General features: G+C 35.6%; 3 protein-coding genes across 16 annotated transcripts; 2 read left to right on the top strand and 1 right to left on the bottom strand.

Moving 5' to 3' along the window:
* Window positions 1-3,216: 3,216 nt before the first annotated feature.
* Window positions 3,217-11,709, bottom strand: LOC140888378 (protein PLASTID TRANSCRIPTIONALLY ACTIVE 12, chloroplastic). Of its 4 annotated transcripts, none has more exons than XM_073296060.1 (10): window positions 11,624-11,709; window positions 11,446-11,516; window positions 10,132-10,800; window positions 9,642-9,754; window positions 5,478-5,737; window positions 4,976-5,097; window positions 4,287-4,355; window positions 4,091-4,144; window positions 3,886-3,990; window positions 3,217-3,653 (listed from the first exon to the last, which is right to left on the bottom strand). In XM_073296060.1, exons 1-10 carry the CDS (start codon window positions 11,649-11,651, stop codon window positions 3,561-3,563), a joined length of 1,584 nt encoding a protein of 527 aa, XP_073152161.1. In that variant the 5' UTR covers window positions 11,652-11,709; the 3' UTR covers window positions 3,217-3,560. The 4 variants fall into 4 exon arrangements, 2 of the variants coding, with proteins under 2 accessions (XP_073152161.1, XP_073152160.1); XM_073296059.1 differs by having other exon boundaries at window positions 4,091-4,147; XR_012152090.1 differs by lacking the exon at window positions 3,217-3,653 and having other exon boundaries at window positions 3,907-3,990; window positions 4,287-4,418; window positions 4,956-5,097.
* Window positions 11,710-13,520: 1,811 nt separating this feature from the next.
* On the top strand, window positions 13,521-17,754 carry LOC140887198 (F-box protein SKIP19-like). 11 transcript variants are annotated; one of them, XR_012151761.1, is made up of 4 exons: window positions 13,521-13,986; window positions 15,854-16,497; window positions 16,673-16,731; window positions 17,248-17,753. XR_012151761.1 is itself a non-coding variant. In XM_073294291.1 (3 exons), exons 1-2 carry the CDS (start codon window positions 13,619-13,621, stop codon window positions 16,479-16,481), a joined length of 996 nt encoding a protein of 331 aa, XP_073150392.1. In that variant the 5' UTR covers window positions 13,521-13,618; the 3' UTR covers window positions 16,482-16,497; window positions 16,673-16,985. The 11 variants fall into 11 exon arrangements, 4 of the variants coding, with proteins under 4 accessions (XP_073150392.1, XP_073150391.1, XP_073150393.1 ...); XR_012151759.1 differs by having other exon boundaries at window positions 15,854-16,487; XR_012151762.1 differs by having other exon boundaries at window positions 15,854-16,487; window positions 17,295-17,753.
* A 5,264-nt stretch (window positions 17,755-23,018) lies between these two features.
* On the top strand, window positions 23,019-25,343 carry LOC140887205 (protein kinase PINOID-like). The gene is made up of 2 exons (XM_073294298.1): window positions 23,019-23,998; window positions 24,350-25,343. The coding sequence occupies exons 1-2, from the start codon at window positions 23,433-23,435 to the stop codon at window positions 25,110-25,112; spliced, it is 1,329 nt and encodes a 442-aa protein (XP_073150399.1). The 5' UTR covers window positions 23,019-23,432; the 3' UTR covers window positions 25,113-25,343.
* The last annotated feature ends 1,965 nt before the right edge of the window (window positions 25,344-27,308 follow it).

The following is a 27,308-nucleotide window of genomic DNA, read 5'->3' on the forward strand; positions in this document are numbered from 1 at the left end:
TGGGAGTTATTTATAGACATTTATTGATTTTAGCCACTTAGGAAATTAATTGATTTTAGCCATTTAGGAAATTAATTATGTTAACTTTAGTAATTTTAAATTTTTGTTAAATTCAAATGTTAAATAATACTTTAATGGATGAGATGAATCATATACAAATGGTTCATCCAATGGATGAGTGTCACCTCATAGGTGGGCATGGAGGTGGGCACCGAAAGTGGGCAGCATAACAAAACTCTATATATAGAGTTTTGTTATGCTGCCCACCTCCGGTGTCCACCTCCATGCCCACCTATGAGGTGTCAATCATCCAATGGATGAGATGAATCATATACAATGATTCATCCAATGGTTGAGTGTCACCTCATAGGTGGGCATGGAGGTGGGCACCGAAAGTGGGCAGCATAGCAAAACTCTATATATAGAGTTTTGCTATGCTGCCCACCTCCGGTGTCCACCTCCATGCCCGCCTATGAGGTGTCAATCATTCAATGGATGAGATGAATCATATACAAATGGTTCATCCAATGGATGAGTGCCACTTCATAGGTGGGCACCGAAAGTGGGCAGCATAGCAAAACTCTCTATATATATATATATTTCTTCGAAATTTGTGTTAATTAATGAGTACAGTTTTTTTAAATAATTATATATATATCAAATTCTTTTTAAATTTATTTAATATGACATAATATATACAATTTAATTCTATTAAGTTAAATAATGATTTTACAATTAATATTATTATATTAAATTTTTACTTGTTAAAAAAGTACTTTGTATCATTTTTCTGAATTTGAGTATTTTTAATTTTTTTTTGCCAATGAATCAATATTTTTAACAATAAAAGACTAAAACCGTTTGGTACGGTTATTATTAATCGCGATATAATTTATCTTATTCAATCTCGCGTCCTTCTTGTCATATTATTTATTCATCTATTAATTATTTATTTTACATCAATTAAATCAATAATTATTTATCTTATATCAATCAAATCATTGAATTTAAATTACTATATTACCCCTCATAAATAATTAAATATTATTATTCATATTTTATTTATTGCTAAAAGAACAAAAATGATAATTTTTCATTTTTATATGAAATTTAATCAATCAAATCAAATAAGCTATAATCTATCGATCAAATCAAATACTATATTTACTATCATTTATTATTTATTTTTTATTTAATTATATTACTTATCTATGTATCATTCATCTCATCACTCAAATCAAATGATAATAATATTAATTGTAAAATCATTAATTTAACTTAATAGAATTAAATTGTATATATTATTTGATCATATTAAATAAATTTAAAAATAATTCGATATATATACATGATTATTTAAAACTCAACCCATTAATTAACACAAGTTTCGAAGAAGAATATATATAACTATTTAACATTTGAGTTTAACAAGAATTTAAAATCAATTAAGTTAACATAATTAATTTTTTAAATGGATAAAATCAAGAAATGTTCATAAATAACTCCCAAAGCACCAAATGCTTTGGGAGGAGCACAGTAGATGATCTTTATCCGTGCGGTATTAATGGAAAGACATATAAGTTAGGACTATTAAAACTTGTATATATTAAAAAAAACAAAACAAAAACTAAACTAAACTAAACGAAAGACAGTTAATCCATTGACATTAATATCCGTTTTTAAATAAATAATTAATTAATTACGTTGTTTGTCTAAAATTTGTCAAACAATTACATTCCAAAAGCGAAAAGACAATAAAACAACTCCATCAATTTGAGTTTCTTAACAATAATTTAAGGAATTATGAAACAATGATTACTATATTTTGCAACTTTAATTAATAATGTAATATACTAATGAAAAATGCGGGTAAAAAATATTGATCCATCCAAAAGTAGGCTTAGTTCAATCTATCTCAATGATATTATCCTAATAAAAAATTGAACAACACATGATTTGTCATGTTAGCACTATAATATTAATTATGCATATGTATTGAGATGTAAACCCTCCAATTAATGATCCAAGAATACTGTCAAAGCCGAAGGCTAATTGGTCAGAATCAAATCCATCTAGTTTTACACGACTGTTCAATCAATTTTTACGCAAGACACCAAGAAAAGGATTAGCTCAACTCCAAATTATACTGTATCTGTGACGCCCGGGGCTGAAGAGGCAGGGAGTGATCGCCGGTGCCAAGAGGTTGCACGGACAATGAGCGGCTCCTGGTAGGCTTCTAGGTGGAGGGAGACATGAATGAACCGATCTTGTGCCGGAATGAGAGGGGATTCTGAGACTGTGTAGGTATGGGACTACATAGTTGAGGAGGGCTTAAAAGATTTCATATGTATTGCTCATATCAAGAAGGTGCATCTTCTTTTCGGAAGCTCATCACATAAGAACTCCAAAGTTAAGCGTGCTTGACTTGGGGCAATTATAGGATGGGTGACCCCCTGGGAAGTTTTCCAGGGTGCGTGTGAGTGAGGACATAAGCACGCTGAAAAGACCCGTCTTGATACAGTGGGTCGTTACAAATGGTATCAGAGCCGACCTCTCTTAGTACGGTATGGTTCGGGGACGAACCAAGCGGAAGCTGGTGGGCATGTGACGCCCGGGGCTGAGGAGGCAAGGAGTGATCGCCGGTGCCAAGAGGTTGCACGGACAATGAGCGGCTCTTGGTAGGCTTCTAGGCGGAGGGAGACATGAATGAACCGATCTTGTGCCGGAATGAGAGGGGATTCTGAGACTGTGTAGGTATGGGACTACATAATTGAGGAGGGCTTAAAAGATTTCATATGTACTGCTCATATCAAGAAGGTGCATCTTCTTTTCGGAAGCTCATCACATAAGAACTCCAAAGTTAAGCGTGCTTGACTTGGGGCAATTATAGGATGGGTGACCCCCTGGGAAGTTTTCCAGGGTGCGTGTGAGTGAGGACATAAGCACGCTGAAAAGACCCGTCTTGATACAGTGGGTCGTTACAGTATCCATTCGGAAAAATCAATATTTTTAAAGAAGATATTAGCATAAAGATAATATTCTCGTGTTAGATCTAAATGTTCAATTTTCATTATGATCATTCGTGGTCCACTACTTTTGCAAATCCGCACGACTAAATCAACTTGGGACTCTCAAATCTAGTATTAGGTCATGCCCTTGTGCAAACAAGAACTCAACCTATTCGGTCACGCTTTTCACATTTTTCGATCGAATAACTAAAGAAAAATCGATTTAAATAAACAATGGAATGATGTTAACTGATTCAAATAATTAGTTTAACTTAACAAAAGAAGGCTCTTCATGCATTTTTGAAACAAACCCTTCCGACTTGAACGACACATTCTGTTGATCAAACCTGGCTGAGAAACGCGTCCTATGAGAAAACGAAAATCGACCACTTTTGCCGGCACCTTAGGTCCATATTTGCTCCATTTGTACACCAGAAAGGGCAACATAGGCCATAGCCATTGCCAACCAAACCTTCGGAGCCACGGGTCGATGGAAGAATTCCAGATGGACATAAACTGATGCATAGAGATGCAAATGATTGAAAGACAGGACTATTCTTCTTCAAAGTCTAAAAGAAAGTCTGTTAAGTTTTCTGAATCGTCTATGGCTTCATCCAGAGACATGCTGTCCTTCTTAGGTTTACCCTGCAAAGAAGAAGGAAGTACACCAACTAAAACTTGGAAATACCAAGATAACCAAAGACTAATTGGTCATCACAAAGTTCAAAACTCGCATTTGAAGAAAGTTACATGTCAACTGTAAATTTTTTATTGGGGATGGTAGATCATATTCGCCTTTCTCAGGGTCTGTCTTTGTCATAGACCATTTTGTTTTTTTGTTTTTTTTGGCCTATAGTTTGAATAGAAGTTGAATTACCTTTGACTTCAGCAGCTCCGGATTACTTTTTAAAATGCTCCAATTGCGTGTAATTTTCTCATCCCCAGCATCCACTTCTTCAGCCTCACCTTCTTCTCCTTCATCCTGTCGATGTAACTCGTGAAAAGGTATTACAAACTTTCCATGGTCTCAAGGAACAAATCAAAACAATAACCAAAAACAACTAAAATATTTCATAGCTCACATCATTTTCGCCTATATCAACAGCTCGTGCCATTGCTTCATCAATATCTGTAATCTGCTATAGAACATAGAACAACTAACAGAGTAGGTAACAAAATTAAAATGATTCAAACCTGCTCCTATACAGGTCTTGTAGTTCAAAGGAAACTACACTGTTAAATACACCATGGGTAGATAATATGACAACAATATGTTACCTCAACTTGTTCCGTTTTCTCTCCTGCCAGGATTTTTTCCAACTCCTCTCTAGTTATTATTTTGCCATGCTGAAAGAAGTTTTGTACGGGTGATTAAAAACCTTCTGAACTGTATCTGCCGAACAATAATTTCTTGCAGGGAATAACCATGAAAATTTTGTTATTTAAGTAGCATAAAAAAAGCATTCATCATATCCAGTGTACTTCAGCAAACACCAACATTATACTTTAAAAATACCTTGCCACACTATTTAACCTCGGTCACCAAAAGCAGGATACATTGAGTTCCAGGATTCAATATTTATTAGTATTTTTCAAGTCAAGCAGTCAGAATACCAAGAAATCAACCTCTTAGTAAATTGTTTTTTATACTAATACCAAGGATGGCTTAAGAACTTAAAAACCCTGATATTTGACATGGGTCAGCCTTTGTTTAAGTGAGTCCGAGTAAATAGGAAACACAACTGCTCAGCTGCTATAAATAATGGGGAATGTGCAGCGCAATCAAGAACTGATACTAGAAATGTTATAAGGCGAAATGGAACAAATTTACTGGAGATAAAAACGTGCAAAATAGTTCATTTGAATCTAAATCCAAACAAGAGGAAAAAATGTGAAAGCTGGACACCGAAATCATGTGCTGCTAAAAATTAATGGCTAGAGATATACAAGAAATCAATTCTCAAAACCTCTTTCAGATAATCGAGCATGTCTGGAGTTGGCTCGTGAAAATCTGGACCTCTAAAATCAATCACCGCATTTGGATCCTGAATATAATTTATGGTTGGGTAAACAGGATCTCCACCCCATACTGCCAAAATAATGAAAAAGTCAGACAGAAGGAATACAACGCTAAAATTAAGAAAACATATAATGGCATCACGTTTGATAACATTAAGTTCAGGATATATGTTTGATGCAATTTGATTGATAGAAAAGATTTAATAGCATATTAATATCAATACAGTTCACATATATAACGATGAGATGATTGCAATTTAAACCAAAATCAATAGAGTTTTAGCACTGTGGGTATTGTTTGGTGGATATAGCCACCCACTGTATCCCATATTTCTAATTCATTAAAATTCAACAAATCACAATGGGCATGCATGCGAGGATATGTGTGCGACATTCTAAATTAATGAATTAAAGCAGGGAAAGGATAAATGGTTGATGAGGAGCTTATACTTTGCTTTATTTGGTCCTCTCTCATTCTCATTGCCAACGGATCCCGACGAATACGGTTATCAGTGCCCATCATGATGCGGAATTCCCTGTCAGTTTGGTGCGAGAACATCTCAACAAGCTGCTCATTTTCATCTTCGCCGGTTTCTTCAAAATGCTTTTGAACTGCTTCCCGTGAAGTGTCTCTTTTCCAGCCTTCAACCCACTCTGAGTAGTATGCGATGGGACCAACTCTTTCCAATTTTTCTTGTTCCTCCTGAAGCCTACAAAATCACTTCATGGTTCACAAATCCAAACATGCAGCCATATAGCTATTTAGTTGGATTAAAGCACAGAAGAGCCGAGCCAAGAACAAATTTCTCCATATGTGTAGAAGTTCCTTTTGATGTAACCTAAAATCAGAAATATAATTTTTCAACCTGAATCATTTCATGTCCCATTCAATACAATATGTTCCTATTTTAGAATACATCCATTTTTTCTTGCCAGAGTTGGAAGGTTGACATGGAGTCCACGTGAGGTCCAAGAAAAACAATAAGGTAGATTGTTACCTATGTAGCATGGGTACTGCAGAAAAAAAAAATTTTGGAGTATCGGGTACGGGTACGACACGCAAATACGCGTGTCGGATACGGTCAAACCCGTGTCGTTGACCATTTTCAAGTTTGACCGGTTGGATACGGTCTGTTTACGGCTTGGGCACAAATAATTTAAAGTTTTGAGGGTTGGGGGTTCAATTGAAAAATAATAAATTTATAAGGATTTCTTAATAAAAATTTATGCTGTCCACCAATCATGCCCATCTCCATGCCCACCATGTACAAGTCATGAGTTGACCCATGCAATAGGTGAGTTGACTTGTACATGGTGGGCACAGAATTGGGCATAGTTGGTGGGCAGCATAGCAAAACTCTATATATATATATATATATATGATATAAGTGGTGTTGGTGATGATCGATGATAAAGCAGAAAGAATAAAAAAATGGGGAGCGAGAGCATTAAGGACTAGAGAATGTATATATATATATATTTTTTATTTTTTAATCCTAGCCGTATCGTGTCCGATATTTTCGAAATTTTTCGTATCGCCGTACCTGTATCGTATCCGATCCGATACCAGTACCCGTATTTATGAAACATAGATTGTTACACAGCATGTCAAAACAATATTTTGTCCAAGAACAAACACAAAATATATCTCTAGTAAGCACTGTCAACAATCAAAATTTGATCAATGTTTCGGTTATAATATGGAAAGACCAAAAACCAAGAATTGATTGGTAAAACATTTCACATAGTCCATAGAGGCAAGTGAGCAATTTTCTTCGTATAGAAATCCATTATAGTGAGAAAAGAAGAAAAGGAAGACGAAATAAGAGGTTACATTGAGGACAGATAAAACAATATTGGTTTCAAAAAGTTCAAAGGGGGGATGATTGAAATTTATGTTCGAATGATATGAACTGCAATCTTAATATTTACACAACAATCCTTATCAGACCTACTCTCATCCTTAATGGACATGAATAGTTCCATATGATCCTCTAAAATAAGAAAAAACAAGTGAGCTTGTCGAGACATACACGTCAATGAACTGATTCCAAACAGCTTCACCTTTTCATGACTAAGAGTTACAAAAGCATGAGATAAAATAAATGGATAAAACAGGAGTGTTATGTTGAATATCAAATATTAGGTAAAAACTACTCAGATCGTCATGAATTTGCGATTTAAATTGAGATAGATTTTGACAAATTCAAGAATACACTGTATTAGACGTGATACATATATGAATAGATAGCTGTTAAGAAGTTAGAGATATTATGAGATTACAAGAATTATTGAAATCTATTGTCAAGACAAAGACTTTAGATTTATTTGATAGATTGTGGCACTGATTGTCAGATGTTCTGAGTGTTTGGTTGTATGTGATTTCATTATATCATCCTTCGATCTATGGACTGTCTGATGTGACTATCCAGATTTTCGAGGATATACTCAGAACTATAATACTAGATTCGGTACTAGTTGACCGACTTTTGTTACTTGATTATCGTGATTCCTTTGACAGCTATCTGATAGATATAGAGATAGTGTTTTGATTTTTAGATGATAAGAGAATCAGAAATCCTTCGTGTGGAGACATTTCAGAGGTATCAACTATCATATCAGATATGATTTGAGAAAAGACAGTACATAATAAGAACAAAGCAGAATAAACAGAGTTAGTAAATGAATGACAGATACAGATTTTGAAGCTTGAACAGAGTGTTCAGCGAGAAAGTTCTTTCCAGAGCATCATCTGATTCAGAAGAGATTCCAGAAATGATCCAGTAATTGATCCTCGTGAATATTCTAAATGGAGTTAGCAATCTAGATTATCGATTAATACTTTATTTATATTTATCTGATAGATGAGACGTGATCCTTGTGTATAAGATGAAGAACATCAGTTAGATTCTTTCTTGTGGACTTCTAAGATAAAACAGAAATTGATAAAACTTTAAGCTAATCAGAATAAACGATACAAATTTTGATCCAGAGAAAGAGCAGCTCAAATGTAAGTTAACTCAGTGATTACATAATAATGGAATAGACATGATTGAATAAGAGATCAGAAAGAGGAATAAGATACGATATAAGAAACGAAGATATCTAGAGCTCACAGAATTGAATTAAGTATTACTTCAGTCAGCTTTACATTTTACGAGATTCAGTAGTAAGACTGAATGCAATTTCGAAGACGAAATCATTCCTTAGAGGGGAGAAATTGTAAAGTCCTGAAAATATTAAGTTATTAATTACGGAATTTGATATTTAAATTCCAAATTTGGAAAAATATTTATTACAGAATTTATGGAATTAGAGATTCAATTTCGAGTCGAAAATATTTAATTTGAGGATTTACGCATATTAAGATTTAATTTCCGAAATTCTTAAATTAAAATATTAGAATATTTTTATTGAATATTTATGGGATTTAAGATTTAAATTTTTAGTTTGGATATAAAAAGGATTAAATTAGAAGTAAAGAATTGAAGAAGGACCGAATTTCAAATAAGGAAAAATCGAGGACCAAAGTGCAATTTTCCAAGCAAGTGGCTTACACATGTCCTTGATATATAAGTTAGGCATGTATGGATCATCTTTATTCAGCTGAAAAAGTGAGAAGAGGTAGAAAATTCAGAATTTTCTTCCAAAGCCAATTTTTCTCACTTTAAATCCCGATTAAAGTCAATCCGCCCGGTAGAATTTTAAATCGATCGTATATTTGCGATCACGGCTTCGAGTGCTACACTTTGACGTAATTTTTACCAAGATTTACCAAGTTTTAATTTTAAGATGTTGTTAGAATTAAGATTTGATTGTATAAACGTGTTCTAGAATATACGACGATAGCATATTTAAGACAGACCGAGAAAAAATCATCGTTTGAACTAGTTTATGATTTTTGCAAGATTTTAGAGAATTATGAAATTTTTGGGATGCTATTTTCGAATTTTGGCTGATATATTGATGTTGATATTGGATTTAGATCAATGTTAAGATGATGATTATGCCTTTAGAATTTCCGGTTTTGAATCGTTACGTCGCTGGTTTGAATTCTGGTCATTTGATCAAGTTGTGAGATTGTTTAAGACTTGATGAGATTGAATTGAGATTGTGAGTTGATGATATTGAATTGTATAACTTCATTTCAGATTTGAATTGAAGATATCGATTCCGAGTCGACGGGTTCAAGTGGGAAAGAAGTTGAACCAAGAGTTGGAGCAACTAAGAGCTTGAACTAGCAAGGTTTGAATGAGCAGAATTTTGACGGATTATGGTTGATTGAGAATTGCAAGATTTCAGAGATTGAATCAAGAAATAGAGGTATAATTCGATATTAGTTTCGACAGGTAGAATAACTCGTGAACGTGGTGGTTTCTGAGTTTCTTCAATCACATATGAAACACCTACTACTAATAAAATGCGAAAAAACTTTTTTTTTTTTCTTTTAATACTATACATATACGCCAATACATATATGTATATAAAAATAACATATATTTTTTAAATAACCTGAAAAATATTAAATAAATAAATAAATCCTTAAAAATGTTTCATGCATCAATTTAAAATGATAAACAATGCTGCTGAAAAATCTCATATGCGGAATAATACCTCTCTTCTTTATAAATGTGTCGTCTAGCTCTATAAAGAGAACACTCAGTAAGTGTCGGTTCGTCTCCATAAAGTTTTATTTGTCCAGTTTCTGCCATAGCTTTGAGAAATACCTGACATAAAAATGATAGAAAAGGAAGTCGGTGACTCAAGATCAGGTGTACAATTTGCCAGTCGGTGACATGTCCCAGAAAATAACATTAATCCTAGAGTAAACTTTACTTAATTAGCTATTGGCACTCATTGTGCTCCCACCATATAAAAAGTTATGTTAACGAACCTCAGCCTCCAGTATCAGAAAACAGTGACCCGAGTAATTGCTAGTAAAATCATGTTGATGTGATATTCTTAGAGTCCTAGCAAGCTAAATGTTTTATTTTTTGCTGCTAGCTACATGTTTTTTGGTTTGTCGTTTGTTTGTTTGTCTTATGATCATATTTCTTCAATTATTCATATCTTTCCTTGATCCAAACTGAATGTTGGAACTCACCGTCTCAACGTCTGGGCGTCTCCTCTGCCACCTAGACCACTGTTCTTTTTCGGGTTTTCTCCAGTTCCACCACAGTTCTTCATTTGAAAGTGGCTCCTCCATAGGTTTCTCAGCTTTTGGATCGATAAAGGGATGTGGATTCCCAATTTTCTTGTCCAGTTCATATCCGGTCAACTCTTCTTCCTCAGGTTCTGTCTTATAAACAACAAACTCAGACAAGAGATCTTTAGCTTCATCAGGTGAATCCTCCGAGGACTCCGTTTCGACTGCATCATTTGGAACCATACTCAATTCTGAAGACTTGGAAGCAGCTGCTGAAGACTTGTACCTTTTCCGCCTACTACCAGGTTTTTTTCCTAAGGAGGGTTTCCCAGTAGAGACACCTTTTGGTTCAGGAGCCCTGTCTGCCCTTACTTGGCTGGATGTGCCTTCTGGCCAAAAATCTTCCCTGGGAATACTTGCACGAGCACCCGAAGCTGGCTCAAGTTGTCCAGATGTGGAGTCCATATAGCTGTGATAAGGGAAACGTTCGACTGATACTTGCTTGAAAGAGTCTTCCTTATCGGTATTCTCACACTTTATACAAGGAAGTGACAATGGTTTACTAAGCGGACTTCTGGTGCCGACTCTAAACTTCCAAGCTGATGCAGGAGAAGGAAATAATAGTATCTGGACAATCCAACTGATGATCATTAAGGATAAAAGCTCTCGAAGGAGCTAAAAAAATGTGGAAATAATGAATCACCTCAACACAATCATGCATATTAATAGGTAACACTCCATACTCATAAGAGTCCAGTTCTTTTACAGTCCCTCGGCAAAGATCGATATCAAAAAACATTGCAAGTATGAATAGAAAAGTCAAACATGGTCATTGATAAATCAATTCATAAAAGCATCAGGTAATATAATCAGTAAAATATGTTTTACAAAGTATCCTTCTTTAGAAAGGGGGTCACTCAGGGAATCCAGAATATAGATTCCCAAAGCAATTACCACTGTTCGAGAGAGAATATTGAATCCGACAGAAAATACTACTTCCTAATCAATCACTCAGGAAAATCGTCCAAAAAATAAAATTCAAAATCAAATATTTATCAATCACCAAGAGAAAAAAAAAACTCACTTACGAAGAAAGAGGAGGAAGGTATTCCTGAATTCCAGAAAAAAGTTTCTATAAAAACATATCAAGAAGAGAGAACATGATTCTTGAGTTCCAGAAACCTTTTTTCACCAGCTTGTATCAAGCAAGCAGAAGAACACAATAAACTAACGAGAAATATTCAAGAACAGTAAGAAAATTAGAAAGCATACCTTCAAATTGTTGTTGAAGTACTTCTTGGTGACAACCCCCTCCACTGAAATCACACTTCTCAATCCTCCATCTGAAACGGAATGAACAAAAACACAAAAAATTGAAAACAAAGAAAATAAAATAAAGTGAACTCATTTAGAATGAACACAAAGTGGGATAAAAAAAGTGAACGGATACCTTGATAAAACCAGGAAACAGAAGCCATTTCCTCGTACTAAAATGCCCGTGGAAAGTGTCCTGCGAATAGAGCTGGCCTTGGTGCCAAAGAAGAAAAAAGAGAGGATAAAGTATAAACATATAACGGGTCGGGTTATAACTAACTTGGTTATTATTCATCTCAAAAGGGTCGGGTCAAAAATATTTGCTTTTTTTTTTTTTTTTTTCTTTTCGAATCAATTATATTTGTTTCCTTGTGAGTTGTGACATACAATTCTCGGTTTTAGCATATTGAGTTATCAAATTTTTAATATTGTTTTTTCAAAAACAAAAAAACAATTTTAGTATTCGTAAATATAATTTTATTCATCGAAATCAAAGTTTGAAGTTTGAAGTTTGAACACTTGATAGACCAAAACAAAAATGAAACAAATTAGTCGAGCTTAGCTTCCCAATGTAATTTTCCCCGTCCTAATCAATCTATTAAATTCATTTTTATTATTTGTATTATTATTATTATTATTTAAAATTATATTTCTATTATTTTCACAAGTACTCCGTGTACTCCTTGGTTACCACCTTAAATAAAAATAGATACATACCAATGTGTAAAAAAACATATTTTAACGCATGGTTAATCTTTTTTTTTTTTTTTTTTTACTAAAAGCAACATGGTTATTCTTTTTTAGTGAACTATACATATACAAATAAATATCTATATTTAAACATATATTATAGTAACTTGAAATTTACCAAAAACAAAAAAGAAAATCGAGGAAATCATGTAAAACTTTCATGTTACCTTATTATTAGGAAAACAATCAAATTGACCCTCTGATTTTACCAATGTTTTAAAAGGAGGTGGGTGGTAGACGGACGATCACCTACTGCCTAGCGCCTAGACGCTTCGCGGGCGTTTTTTTAGGCTAAATATTTTATTGTTTTAGTCCGATCCATTTAAATTTTTCTTCAGTAATTTTTTTTTATCGAATTAATGTGCTTAAGTAGTGTTTTTTAGTCTAAATATCTAATTATTATTTTTCATCTTAATATATTTTCAATAATCCATATTTTAACGAATTTAATCTTGAATTAATGACATATTTTTCGTCTTCATCCGCTACAAATTGATATGAAAATATGTCAAATAATATTTTTTAAAAAATAAAAATAAAAAATTTATATATATATTAATCTAGACGGCCGCCTAGGCGGATTTTGAGACGTTTTAGGAGGCTATGAGGTGGCCAAGACGATCAATTAATATAATAAGTTTTAGAAGTTTCAATCGTCTAAAAATCGGGGAGGTGGTCAACCACCTAGCACCTAAGCGGTCCTAGACGCTGCCTTTTAGAACAATGAATTTTCCATTTTTTTTTCTTTTAGTCCTGTAATTAATCAAATTTGAATATTGGTCGTCTAATTTTGATATGTTAGCTATTTTAGTATTTCTTTTAATTTTATCATAGTGTCTAATTTTAACTAAAATTTGACTCTTAAAGCGTTAAATACTAAAATTCAATGAGATGACATCAAATTTAAGGATTTTCAATTTGGTGAGAAATAATATGGGGAAATGTTATCTAAAATTTAGTGAAATCAAACCAAAATTATAAAAGTTTCCTTTAAAAAATTACAAAATCATAAAACAGGAATCTGGAATGGTGGACGCAAAAGATATGACAAATTCCCCAAATTTGTTGTTATATGATAAAATTTTATAGATTAGTTAGCGCTTTCTGATTGAAATTGGATACTTAAATTAAAATAGAAACAAAATAATTAAAATTTAAAATTTAGTAGACCAATACACAAATTTAACTAATTACATTACATAACTAAAAAAAAGGGTAACTCAAGATTCATGGAAAGGTGGAATTTTTATTTTATTTATTGAAATTTAAAGATGGATATTATTAATTAACAATTAATAAGAGAGCGAAATCGAGGAAACGAGTCGAGAACCTTGAAATCCTCTCGTCGTGGAATTGGAAGTTGAAACCCTAAAAAATCACCATGGGGAAAAAGAAATTCAAGATGAAGAAGCCGCAGCGCAAGAAGAAGATTCCGGCGGCTCTTCCCTCGTCACCAGCGCCTCCGTGGACGGAACTCCCTACAGATGTGGCTGCGAATATCCTACAAAGGCTTAGCTGCGTAGAGTTACTGGAGAGTGTGCAGAAGGTGTGTACCACATGGCGGAGTTTGTGTCGTGATCCAGCCATGTGGCGAGTGATTAAATTTTCTGACGTCGACGTCGACGTCGACTCGTGCGACGAACTGGAAATCATTTGCCGCCACGCGGTGGATCGTAGCCAAGGACAGTTGCTGGACATCAATCTTGAATATTTCGGTACCGATGAATTGCTTCACTACATATCCGAAAGGTGTGGTTTTATTTTTAATTTTTGAAACGTCGTGGTTATTTTGTAGTAAATTGCGGAAGTAATGCTCCTTGATCTTCGCTGCTAAATGTCATGCGGGTGCGATGTTCGTCTTATTTTGTGCGGTGCTAATGATAGTTACATGTCCTAAAATTAACGTAGTTGTTGAGAGTCGTTGATTGGCGATCTGGGAAGGGATACTATCGGTGAACTCGGGTGTGGTTAAGGTGCATGCATCATTTATTGGTGGGCTTCACGGGGTGAACGGTGTGCATTGTGCATTGTCTCTGTAGTGAAATATGGAGTGGCTAGCTAATAAGCTTTGGGGGATCTTTAGAAAGTTCTATGGTTTGGGCTCTACGGGTCGGTGCTGCACTGATATACAAGTCATGGTTGTTTGTTATCTGTAGAAGATGTTTGCTTTCACTTCCATCTCTATGGCCAGTATGTTGATCATCCTTTTCAATTCGAGTTATTATAATGTGTTATATGGTGTTGGACTGTGCCTTGTATATGCAGTTCTGTGCGGATTAAGCAAATTTAAAAGAATAGATTTCAGTAACATATTATGGAAGAGTTAGCTCTATAAAAATGATTCCAACTCGGTTCCCAATGCTTATGTGGACAGTGGATTGCAGTGCAGCCAATTGATTTTTTGTTTTGCTGTGTGAGTGTCCAATTGAATGCCATGAAGTGATGAACTTAAAAGTCTTGGATTTGGATTATTTGGTTGGCGTTTGTACACAATTGACGTGATCTGTAATTGTGGTTCAGAAGGGCAGTGTACTGGTTAAAGTTTTCGTTCACCTGATAGTCTTGCACATTTATGTTGGATCTATACATGATGGACTAATTTAATTTGCAAGACTCAATTTTTCATCATTTGATAAATAGTTTTAATTCTTTCCCGTTCTTGCTTCTACTTCCTCTGTGATTACTTGAAATTGTCTGTTTTATCTGGTTATTCGTAGTTGTTATTTTGTAAACTGTCTCAATTATGCAAATCATTATGGAACTGGCCTCTGTCATTTCTTAGTGATGGTGGCCATATGTTCACTTTGTTCAAGGTGGATGTGCTTTTTCCTATGTTGCATGGATACGGGTACGAGTATCGGATCGGAGACGATACGGGTACGGCAATACGAGAAATTTTGAAAATATAAGACACGATACGGCTAGGATACGGCTATGATTAAAAAAATATAATATATATATATATATAAATTCAGTATTAAAAAGAATCTGCTGGGCTGCATCTGCAGGGCTGCTTGCGGCGTCGAGCGACAAGCGGCGGCGAGCAGAAAACTTCAAGTCCAAGGAGTGGTGTTGGTGATGATAGACGATGAGAGGCAGAGAGAGGAGAACTGACGAACCGAAGCAAGAATCAATGACTTAGGGCTTTTAAGCCCAATTCATATTAATACATTTATTAAGTAGTCCTCATACATTTCTAATTTTTCAATTGAACCCTTAAAACTTTTAATTTTTTGCAATTTAGCCCTTGCCGTACCCGGAAGCTGTACCCGGAAGCCGTACCCTTGCCGTACCCAACTGGTCAAACTTGAAAAAGGTCAACGACACGGGATTTGCCGTATCCGACACACGTATCCGCGTGTCGTACCCGTGCCGTACCCGTACCCGATACTCCAAAAAATTTTTTTGGAGTACCCATGCTGCATAGGCTTTTCCTTGGTTCATAGTTGCTTGTGCTCTATAAATTTCCTTCGAAAGTTGTGTGCTTCAGATGATATTAGTCTGTGGTGTACTGCCTGTGCATTCTCTGGCTAGAATATGCAGTTGTTTCTTACTTTTAAAAAATTCTCTTAGTTATTACATGTTCTAATTTCCAAGAATTATTTTTCTCATCTAGATCAAATCAGCTCAGATGTCTTAGTCTTGCATGCTGCGATGACATATCAGGCATAGGTTTGCGTGAAGCTGCCAAAAAATTGCCACAACTGGAAGAATTGCACCTCTTCTGTACGAGGTTTATCAGTGCGGAAGGCATAGAGGCCATAGGCCTTTCTTGCCCCATGTTGAAGTCATTTACGTTTACTTATCATCGGTACATATTTCCACTTTTGAAAGGTAATGAGTTTCCAATGGCTATTGCAAAATCCATGCCTGCTTTGCGTCACCTTTGCCTTATCGGAAATAAGATGACGAACGAGGGAGTGGAAGCTATTCTTGATGGTTGTCCGCAACTTGAATCACTTGACCTCCGGAAATGCTTCAGTGTTGATCTGAAAGGGGATCTAGGCAGCAGGTGTTTTCAGCGGCTAAAAGGACTGAAAGGCCCTGGTGACTCTACTTCTGATTATAAATGGGAGGCCGAGATCTATGACTGCGAATATGACGAGGACTATTCTCCATCCGAGTTTGGCGATTACTCTGTTGGGGATTATGATGACTTCACTGACCCCTTCAATGACTTATACCTTAATGACGAATACAATGACTATGAGCATGAATATGGGTTTTTTTTCTGGGACGACTAATCTGAGGTTGGAATAGGTTGACAGTGAGAAATCATTTGCCTTTCAGCAACTCTCTCTCTTCTTTGTTGGTTAACTTTATGCATAGCAGCCAATGATCTTGGTTGATCTTAGATAGGTCCTTATTATTGAAGTATCTGACTCAAACATTTTCTATATGCTGACAGTTCCACTCGTTCAACTTCTTCTTTTAGGTTTTGACCAGCAGGTGTTGGTTCTAGTCGTTTTGGAATGAAGCTTCGGTCGATTTCAGGTTGGTTTTGTCTTCTCCATCACTAAGTATCGCTGTGACTCTCTTCAGAATCCTTCAACTATTTTATCTAGCCGCTTTATATAACTGTTTATCGTTGGTAGTATGTGTGTACAGTACTAGGTTGGTGTAAAGTTATGGCCAAGTTCTTCGAAGTTCAAGGTTTTTTGTTGGAATGCATGTATGTCTCTCTACTTCTACATTCGAGTAGGGAGCCTCTTTAAAATTTTATATCTAAATCTCATTAATATCTTTCACCCCAAAATCATTCTCCTTACACTTTATATGCATCCGACACTCATCTCTCTTATCAAGGCTTAAAATTATAACATGCAAGAGAGGTGGACGCGAAAAACATAAAAATTACATCATGAAAGGAAGGTGCATGCAAAAAACATAAATTATATGGTAAAATCTTGTCTCATTTATCTCTTCCTAATATTTGTCTCAAACCAATGGTAAAATAGAAGGAAATTTTTTTTATTATATTTATGTATCTCAAAATAGTTGTATTTTTAGAGAACACAGCGAAGTCTCTTAATGAAGCGAGCTAGTGTCGTTTCTAGAATCTTCAAGAGAAGGATTGCCGATCATTGCATATTTGCTTTTGAAATTATTGGAAACCGACGCAAAGAGCCACAGCAGTCACCATCGTGTTACATTGGTGAAATGTACATTGTGACTACTCGGGTGTTTCTGAGGATTTCAAGAATCTTCGCAAGTACGACTTCGTTTTAAATCACAATTAAGACACCATATGGGGTCGGGAAGAATACTCTACGCATATTTGTCTCATTCATCGTTTGGCTCGAATTCTAAAATAATTTGAGCTTAATTTAATTATATGATTCGAATCTATCAATTTATCATTTCCATTTCACAAGTGGCAACCCAATAGATGAAAACATGGTTGAAAATTTGTGTACTATAATATAATGGTATACATTTGAGATGGGATTCTTCGTATGGTCTCTCCACTGGGAATGGAAAGCTGCAAATTTTAGTGCTGTTTAATTTTTTAAAAAATGCAAGATTTTATTACCAAAGTTCTTATATTGGTTTTATTTTACCTTAATATGAAAATATATTATTTTATTTGATATACTTTTATGAACTGATCTAGTCGAAGAGCAGAAGACGCCAAAAGCTGCATAAACAGAGAAACAGATCCCACGAAATCTTCTTGCTAAGATTATCATATCAAATTAGAATCTTTCTTAATGCGGTGACGCTCATCAATTTGTTTATTTTTAGGTTTTCTAGATTCTTTGACATTCTCTAAGCCTAGTTGATTATATTAGAAATTATGTTAAATCATCAAATAGTTGTGCAGAAGCTGTTATTGTTTTTACTAACAAATTCCAATACTAGAAATGGAGAATCCCTTTTCCATCTCATGAGCCAAGCGAGAGATGGTCAATTCATCGAATTTTTCTTCATTCGAGTGAAATGGCATTTGGTTAAGTCTTAACCAATGTGGAAGAATTTGTTAAAACGTTGTGTATCGGACAACGTGAAAAATCAGATATGATTATAATATGTGAATGTCATTAGGTCAAATGGGCATATAAAAGTAATTGCAAGCAACTTATTTGTGAAAATAATTGTAGTAGCACTGACAAAATCTTTTGGTGGTCCTTTCCAATTTCTACTATGTTATCCTTGAAGTAATTTAAACTTTGAAGCTCTGTTTTTTAGGCTTTGGAGTGCCACCTCTTTTGGCATTTTTTGTCTTAAAAAAATGTCCCACAGCTATAAATCGGAATTGATAAGCCTTTGTACCATCCCGCATTGTTCAAGATTCCATATATAATTCACTTATGATATAGTATTATTATTGTAATAATATGTATGGATATATTCTTGTCTTTATAGGGATAAAATGCATGTGATGATTGTAAATAAGCGCTATTCTTACTTCGGAAGAAAAAAGTTGGCTTTGACATTGCAAACAAGCAAACAAGAATCTTAAATATGGGCTGTACGCAGCGTGGACCCATTCATTGAGACTTGTTACTGGAGTATTTATGTATCACTCGTTTATATAAATGAAAATAAATAAATAAAAATTCAGTCATTTCTTTCTTCTTCTTTTTGGTCATCGATCAAGGATCCGAAGCCACTACTCTTCGTGTGCGTATGAGTAAAATGTACCTAGGGTCGAACAGTTGAACTCGTGACCATTTGACTTCGTGCTCATCTATTTCACCAATTTTGACATTAGGTAAAGCAAGTTCGACCATTTCATACATATACACTAGATTATTTCGCCTCACCGACTTAAAAAAAAAAAAATCATTTCTATTTTCCAAGAAACTCTAGCTGACGCCTCGTAATTTTCATATCACATAGAATTTAATATTCCATCGATATATCAGGATCCGTATCTTTGACAGGAATTTTGAGTTAGAAATTAATGTGCTTTATTGGAAGGCCTTTTCTCCAGGTCATTTATTTGCTAATATTAACATCAGAGGGTCCAATAAATTGGCATCATGATCACTCTCAAGCCTATATGTGTGTGTGTGATAAATTGAATGCCACAAATTTCTGCTAAAAATGACACCAAAAAGAGAATGGAACACTTTGGACGTATGATTAATTGCATATGGACCCCCCCAACTCTTCTTCTAACGTGAGAATGGACCTTTTTTTCCAAGTCCAACTGTTGAATTCCCTTTTTGCTCCCATTCTTAATGGCAAGCCACGCTTTCTTTTGTTCTCTACTAGCCCAAGTGGCTTCTATTTTGTTACTCTTCTTCTTCTTCTTTAACAGATATGCCGTTTTACGACATCGTTAAGGCTTAGAGATGGTGAAGGGCTGCGGTTTCTCAGCGGCTCGAGGTCGAGGGTACTTAGAATTATAATATACTCTGTTGAAATATGTCACACACTGGTTTAATAGAATTTTTTATGTAGACATGGATAATCATCCCCCATTAAGCTAGTTTTTGGGGTGATTTAGGTCTGATTCTTAATATTTAACATGGTATCAGAGTTCATCCTCACCGAAGAATGTGTTGAAATATATCTCACAACGATTGGATAGAGTTCCTAGGAGTTTTTTATATAGACAATGACAACTCTCTTTAAGCTAGCTTTTGTGCTTGATTTAAGTTCAATCTTTAACATACTCGGGGATGTTCAAGTGCTAAGGATCTTCCAATTTATTATAACGTGTAGCAAGTCGTGACATCGATGGTAAGAGGCTGTGGTTTTCCAGCTACTCGAGGATACTTAGGTAGTGTTTGGGAGAGCTTCTTAGAAGTATTTTTCAGCTTTTTCGTTAACAAAAATCTGAAATTTTGTAACATTTTGTTAACGAAAAGCTGAGAAGTGCTTTCCAAAAGCTCTCCCAAACACTACCTTAGAATTATAATCCTTGGGGATGTCAAGTGCTAAGAATCTTCCCGTTTATCATAACTAGAGGTGGTTTTTCGGTATAACATACTAAAAATATTGGTATGAAAAAAATTCATATCGATACCGATAGCGAAATTCTGAAATGTTGGTATGGAAAAAATCCATATTGATATCGTATAGATACCGAAAAAAAAATTTGTTATACCGAAAAAATATCTATATATCGAAAAAATTTCGGTACAATATATCAAAAATTCGATATTTTGGTGTGGTATATCAGCCCTAATCATAACGACGTATACCTAGTTTTGTCATCGATAAAGAAAATTAACTTAGTGTGATATTGGGGACGGGGTCGGACATGCCTTTATTAGTTTGATTGATTGTTTAGTTTTATTAATAAATAAATTTAATTTACGCGCCACAAAGCTATTATCCAGCCCATGCATGATATCTACTCGGATTCCATGATTGAATGTCTTAATTCAAAATCTTATTGACGCTAATAACATACGTACGAGATTTGTATGCCCCGATAAATAAAGAAGTGGGACGCAACAAAAAGCCATGAGGAACAAATATCATTTTAGTGTTTGATAAAATGTGATTTCAAAATGAGATTGGTATTTGATGAGATCTCATTTAATTAGATGAAATTTTTATGAAATTAATCGAATTTCGTGAGATTTTATAGGATTTGAGTTTTAAAAACAATAAATTTTTAAAATAATTATATTTATAGAAGCTACATATAGATTTCAAGTATTCTTTATAAATTTTACAAAATATCATTTATCTAAAAATTTATATTATTAATTCACACTATTATATTTTAAATTCTTACCAAACACAAAAATGAAATTTCAATGACATGATTTTAACTACAAATCCTATTTCAATTCCAAATCTCTTTTCTTATAAATCTAATTGCACTGTAAGATTCCGTTTGAATATTTACTAATAAAATATTTTAAAAAAAGTTTTTTTCAAAATATTTATAAAATATTTTAAAATTTGTTTTAAGTAATTAAACATAAACACACATGGTGAATTTGTGAAATAATATATATATAAACATTAATTAATAAGGCTATATATATTGAAGAGGGTAAATATTCTACAAATTTTAGTAATTTACTACTCTATCATCATGATTCATGTGTTTGAGTCAATGGTCCAACCATGTGCCATGAGTACACGAGACTTCAACCTATATTATTTTCTCCTACACATTATGAAATGACCAAATAGTACACCCCGTTGAGAGTCCCTGACTCCCAAAGGCAAGGGCATAACAGACATTAGCCACCTCGAGGTTACAATCAAGCATTAAAGTCGGAGTCCGAGTCCAAACCACGCGTACTGTAACTGTACACTTTGTCTGAACAAGCAATGAGTACTAAAAAGCAACACACAGTTTTCGCTTTGCCACGTGCCAAGACATTGGTGCCCGTCTATCCCCACACGTGCCGAGCATACGTCAGCAATTGCAGGTAGATCATCCCCGAAGACGTGGCTAGAAACGTAATCGAGTCAAGCTATTAGTAAACAAATTAAGAATGATTCGGTCAAGTTTTGATTCGAGCTTGATTTAATAGAACTCGAATCGAGTTTGAGTAGCTCGAGCTCGAGTGCGAATATTATATGTACGTGTTCGAGTAGTTGGATAGCTACTCGATTATATATATATATATATATATATATATATAATATCGATATATATTTATTTATTTATCTATATTTATTTATATATAATTTTATTTTTTGAGTTCGAGCTCGAGTAGCTCAAAATATTCATGAGTCAAGTTCAAGTTTGATATTAATTACTCGATCGAGCTCGAGTAGACAAAATACGAGTCGATTCAAGCTCGAATAGTATTCTACTCGACTCGACTCATTTGCAGCTCTATTCGTGGCACACTAAAAATATTTATTTTATTTTATTTTTTTTAAAAATAATTTTTTTTAAAATTAGAGGGGTTTGTTATCAACGAGATTCGAACTGAGATCTTATCTATGTCTTGAGATTTTGATATGAGATAAGATATATTATAAGTGATAGACTAAAAATTCGTTTCTTATATAAAATTTTGGGTTGATGTTGGAGCTGATCGACTTTGGTTGTGCTACTGTAGGTTTTGTCGATGCTACCCTAACGAGTTAGTATCCCAAGTTTGTATTCAATGACTCGAATTCTATAAAAGTGTCTCACAGATCTATGTTTGTCACAAGGGTTGACATAATCTATTGACTATACATGCAATGAAAAAGAATGATTTTTATGTAAAAAATAATGTTTTTAATAAATCGAATTAGGTTGGAGATTTGTACACACAACTGCCGTGAAACGATTTCACGATATATAGTTTTGATGTAGAAAAAAAGAAGATTTTTTACATTCACCCCGTTGTATTTTGATAATATCTTTATATATATATATATAATAATAAACGTAAAAATCGTAAGCCTCAAATACACATGAGGTGAATAAAAAGCAAAACAGATTAATAGATTCTGCGTACGATTATATTCCGCACAAAAACTCATATTACATTTTCTTATAGAATAATTTTAGGAGACAAATTTCTAATTCGACCATACAAATGGAAAAAAAATTAATTTTTAAGCATTTATAATTATATCCAAAAAAAAAATTTCCCAAAAAAAAATTTATTTTAATCGTAGTTATAAACCAAATCACTGTATATGTCTAGTAGAACCCTACTCTCGATCCTATCATCAATAAAAAATCATTTCTTGTCTTTTTTTTTTTCGGGGAAAAGCAATATTATTATTTTAAGTTGACATAAATTGGAAACTCATACGTAAATAAATTCCCTTGTAGTCGAATTTAATCATTAAATTTATTAAATCATTCCGTACAGCAATCAGCATGGCTTAAATAGCCCCCAACAACCTATTTTTCCAAACACTCTTTTCTCCGAAGCCATTAACACACACACACACAAAGCTTTGAGCTTAGCAGAATATATATATATATATATACATACACAGAAACCCTAATTTCATGTCAATTTCAATTCATTAAGAAGTTTTCTACGTACCTCTCTTTATATTCAACCAATCTACTTTTGAAATTTTCCATTTTTTCTGTTTTCTTCAAATCTTTTATAGGGTTCTTGCCTTTGCCGATTCCAGCTGTTGTCTTTTCTACACTGCTCGTTCGTCAACAAAAAAATTCCTATTTTGCCATTCTTCTTCTTCGTATCCGATTCTTGGACAAGAAAAAAGATTGCCCAAAAAAAGGCGTAAACTTGATTGTGTCTGAAAATTAAATTCGGCGCCATTGTAATACACTGAAGGCTGAAGCAGTCCGCAAGATGATAGTCGAAGAGTACCCACGAAGGAATTTCGAGGAGTTGAATAATTGCGATCAAGGTGTGATTTGCTCCTGCAAGAGCTCGACGAGCAGTGACACCACTGTAAGCCACTGCACCAGCTTCAGCCGCCTGTCGTTCGAGCTTCCGACGAGCTCGCCGGAGGATCAGGCGGCGTTGAAGCCGCACCGCTCGTCGGACTCTTCGTTCCAAGCCATTCGACTGAAGACGAACCTCAGCTTCCGTGACTTCAGCTTGGTGAGGCAGATCGGGAGCGGGGATATCGGTAGAGTTTATCTCTGCAGCCTCCGTGGAACGGCGGAGGAGGGGCGGCTCTTCGCCATGAAAGTGGTGGATAATGACATGCTGGCTTTGAAGAAGAAGACGCAAAGAGCGGAGACGGAGAGGAAAATCTTGAGGTTACTGGATCACCCGTTTCTGCCAACTCTTTACGCGGAATTCGAAGCTTCCCATTTTTCTTGCGTTGTGATGGAGTACTGCTGCGGCGGCGATTTACATTCTCTCAGACATAAGCAGCCGCAGAAACGATTCTCCATCGGCTCAGCCAGGTAATTGATTTAATTTTTATTCTTCATTTTCTCATATTTCGTGTGGTTCTTCTTGATCTTAATTAAGGGATAAGAAAGACTCTGTTGTATATGTTTTTGTTTGATTACGTAAAAAGGACCTGTGTTCGTTTCCTAAACATGTGATGACGCTAAAGATAGGAAAAAAGGGATTTAAAAATTCAATATTTTGAGTAAAAGATAACAAATAATTGAATCTGTATGTGGCCGCAAATTGACATTAATGAATCTTTTCCTGTTCTGTGTTTTTCTTGTTGAGTCACCGTTTGAAACCTGAAATCTGAATTTACCACATTAGGGATCAAAAAAAATTTGATCTTTTTTCTTCTGCAGGTTTTATGCAGCTGAGGTTTTGGTAGCTCTAGAGTACCTCCACATGTTGGGGATAATCTACAGAGATTTGAAGCCGGAAAACGTGTTAGTGAGATCCGACGGCCATATTATGCTCACCGACTTCGATCTCTCCCTTTGCTCCGCCGCTGTTCCCGCCGTCGAGTCACCGGAGTTTCCACCTGACCCGGTATCTTCTCCCAAAACCTCGCGCAGCCCTCGTTTACTGACCCCATTCTCCTGCATTTCTAACCGTTTTTTCCGATCCAAGAAAATCCAAACTCTGGCGGCCAACCGGCTCTTCGTGGCGGAGCCCGTCGCGGCTCGGTCTTGTTCGTTCGTCGGAACCCACGAGTACGTGTCGCCGGAGGTGGCTTCCGGCGGGTCCCACGGAAACGCCGTAGACTGGTGGGCCCTCGGTGTCTTCATCTACGAGATGATCTACGGAAGAACCCCGTTCGCAGGCGCAACCAACGAAGCTACGCTGCGTAACATCACGAGAAAGCCTCTGGCTTTCAGCCCCGACGCCCCATGCAGCGCAGGTGAGCTCCACGCGCAGGAACTGATATCCGGGTTGCTGAACAAGGATCCGGATAAGCGACTCGGGTCGAAGAGAGGGGCGGCCGATGTGAAAACACACCCCTTCTTCAAAGGCTTGAACTTCGCGCTGATCCGAACAGTGACGCCACCTGGAGCCGCGGGAATCCAGAGGACGGGCAAAACGACGACGTTGCGTCGGCAAACGGCGCCGTTTAACGTGTTCTGATTCTCTTGATTTGATGGAGAGAGAGGACAACATAGTATAGTGAAGTGATTTTAATATGATTTTTTTTTAAAAAAATATATATAGTATTGTGTACTTACTATGTTTAGGTTGGAAAAGACATTTGTATAGAAAAAGTAAACGTAATTATGCGGTGATCATATTTTAATTGCTTTCGCATTATTGTGGAATGACTCTCTCAATCTTTCATACTACATCAATAATAAACAAATAATTTGGAAATTATTATATTTTTTGTTGGAGATTGGAGTTCCTTGACTTTGATGTGTTGTTGGAATTCGAGAAATGTTGTGATAATATAATGATTAAGTCCAACAAATGATTAAAAGAATAAGTAGATTATCCTTGGCAAATGTACCTTTTCATGGTTTCTTTGATGTGTAGTTTCATTGGGTACCAATATACTTAATTTACAAAAAAAGACACTAACTAACATATATGATACACTATCTCAATGACATCTAAAATTAGAGGATTTTTTTAAGAAAGAAATGACACAATTTGGGAAACAAGTATTACGTGGTGTGGCGAGTTTCCAAAGTAACTTTTATTGTTGTTTTAGGAAATATGAGCAGTAGTGGGAGTGGCTAGTGGATTAGGAGTAAGATATAGGCTGAAAAAGGTATATGAAATCTTGCTAAAATCAAGTAGCCTTTATCGCCTAAATTAATGGTTGCCAATGTCATGCTTCTGGTTCCTACCCAATGGATGATGCACATATAGGTTGAAGCATAGGTTACCCAAAAATCTTACTCTTTTATCATATTATAATCGTTATCATAAGGTAATCATATATAAATTGATATATGTCATAAATATCACCTAATCACACCGAAATTCAGGTGACTAAAGATAACAATAGAGCGTATATAGACTTGGTCCCGTATTAAACTCAACCAAACGGGGAGTTTGTAGCGACCCTACCCGGATCCACTACCTAATCAGAGTGATTAGCGCAAGCAACAATAATTAAAGCGTTAAATAGCGGATAATTCCAAAGTACAACAAATCCAATCGGCACAATACAACCGACGATAGAAACAGTGTATAATTCTTTATACAACCAAATCGAAATTAGGGTATCAGAATCCCTAACAAACTACCTCTGCACGGTAGCAACCTCAACCCTGCTGGGAACCACCGGGACCGTCCAGCCTCAGACCTGACCCGCCACAAGGTGTCCCAAAACACGAAACCTAAAGAGCGTGAGCGACTACGCTCAATACGAAAGCAATGATATAAATACAAATATGAGCATGCACATGACTTTAAAAATCAGGGTTAAATCACTTTACTCATGGCGCCTGGAATACACAGTACCGGGCAAGAGAGCGACTCCGCGTGGTACTCGTATATTCCCAAGACACGAATCCTCAGGAAGAATCGCCTCGACTGATGGAAACTGTCATGACTCACATCATACCCGATGCAGTCTCTGTAAAAACATATGCATGTGCTAAAAACAGTAAAACATAGCCAATACAGCACATACATCACACACATATGTATAAATATCATGTCGGCTATCTCGGTCAGTACTTACGTACCTCTAACACTGCAGGTCAACTCCTAGCACACCCGTGTAGGTCCAAAGCCTACAAGTCTGCTCTACTGCGTCTACACATGCAAAAGTCCATGCATCACTATAAACGCTTTAAAAGCCTTAACTAAGCTATTTCATACTCCTAAATATTTTTAAGAAGCCAAATTATACCTTCGTCCGTCGTCAGCCCACTGGTGTAGAATCGCCTCAAAACTTAGGCACACCTCCGCTACGACGCCGGGATCGCTAGGCAACTTCCGGATTCCCAATAGGATGCCTAGAACTCCGTATATCTAAGTAAGAAGGTATGAAAACCAGAGGAAAGGAGGGGAAATCGGTGCATAGAATGAGGGCTCGGACCCCTTATTTATAGACGGCGATCGGACCGTCCGAACTCGATCGGAACCTCCGATCGCACCTTCGGAGCGTCCGATCGCTCAATATTACGTCAGCCATGACGTCACCTTGCTGACGTAAACGATGACGTGTGCCCTGGTCCAGATCGGAGCTTCCGATCCACTTCGGACCATCCGAACTCCTCTTCGGACCGTCCGATTTATCTTGGACTATTTAGGCATAATTTAGTAATTAATTACCTTAATTACCTTGATTAATTGCGGGTCACTACAGAGTTA

Source organism: Henckelia pumila, chromosome 3 (assembly GCF_033568475.1).
Source record: "Henckelia pumila isolate YLH828 chromosome 3, ASM3356847v2, whole genome shotgun sequence".
Classification (NCBI taxonomy): Eukaryota; Viridiplantae; Streptophyta; class Magnoliopsida; order Lamiales; family Gesneriaceae; genus Henckelia; species Henckelia pumila.

What these genes read in the sequence shown, in the direction of transcription:
- LOC140888378 (XM_073296059.1), bottom strand. Translation starts at nt 11,651, where the DNA reads ATGGCTTCTGTTTCCTGGTTTTATCAAG. An exon ending in AGAGGACCAAATAAAGCAAA is followed by an intron (nt 5,098 to 5,477) that starts GTATAAGCTCCT and finishes TTATTTTGGCAG; the next exon opens with TATGGGGTGGAGATCCTGTT. An exon ending in CGGAGCTGCTGAAGTCAAAG is followed by an intron (nt 3,654 to 3,885) that starts GTAATTCAACTT and finishes TCTTCTTTGCAG; the next exon opens with GGTAAACCTAAGAAGGACAG.
- LOC140887198 (XM_073294288.1), top strand. Translation starts at nt 13,619, where the DNA reads ATGGGGAAAAAGAAATTCAAGATGAAGAAGCCGCAGCGCAAGAAGAAG. An exon ending in CTTCACTACATATCCGAAAG is followed by an intron (nt 13,987 to 15,853) that starts GTGTGGTTTTAT and finishes TTTCTCATCTAG; the next exon opens with ATCAAATCAGCTCAGATGTC.
- LOC140887205 (XM_073294298.1), top strand. Translation starts at nt 23,433, where the DNA reads ATGATAGTCGAAGAGTACCCACGAAGGAATTTCGAGGAGTTGAATAAT. An exon ending in TTCTCCATCGGCTCAGCCAG is followed by an intron (nt 23,999 to 24,349) that starts GTAATTGATTTA and finishes TTTCTTCTGCAG; the next exon opens with GTTTTATGCAGCTGAGGTTT.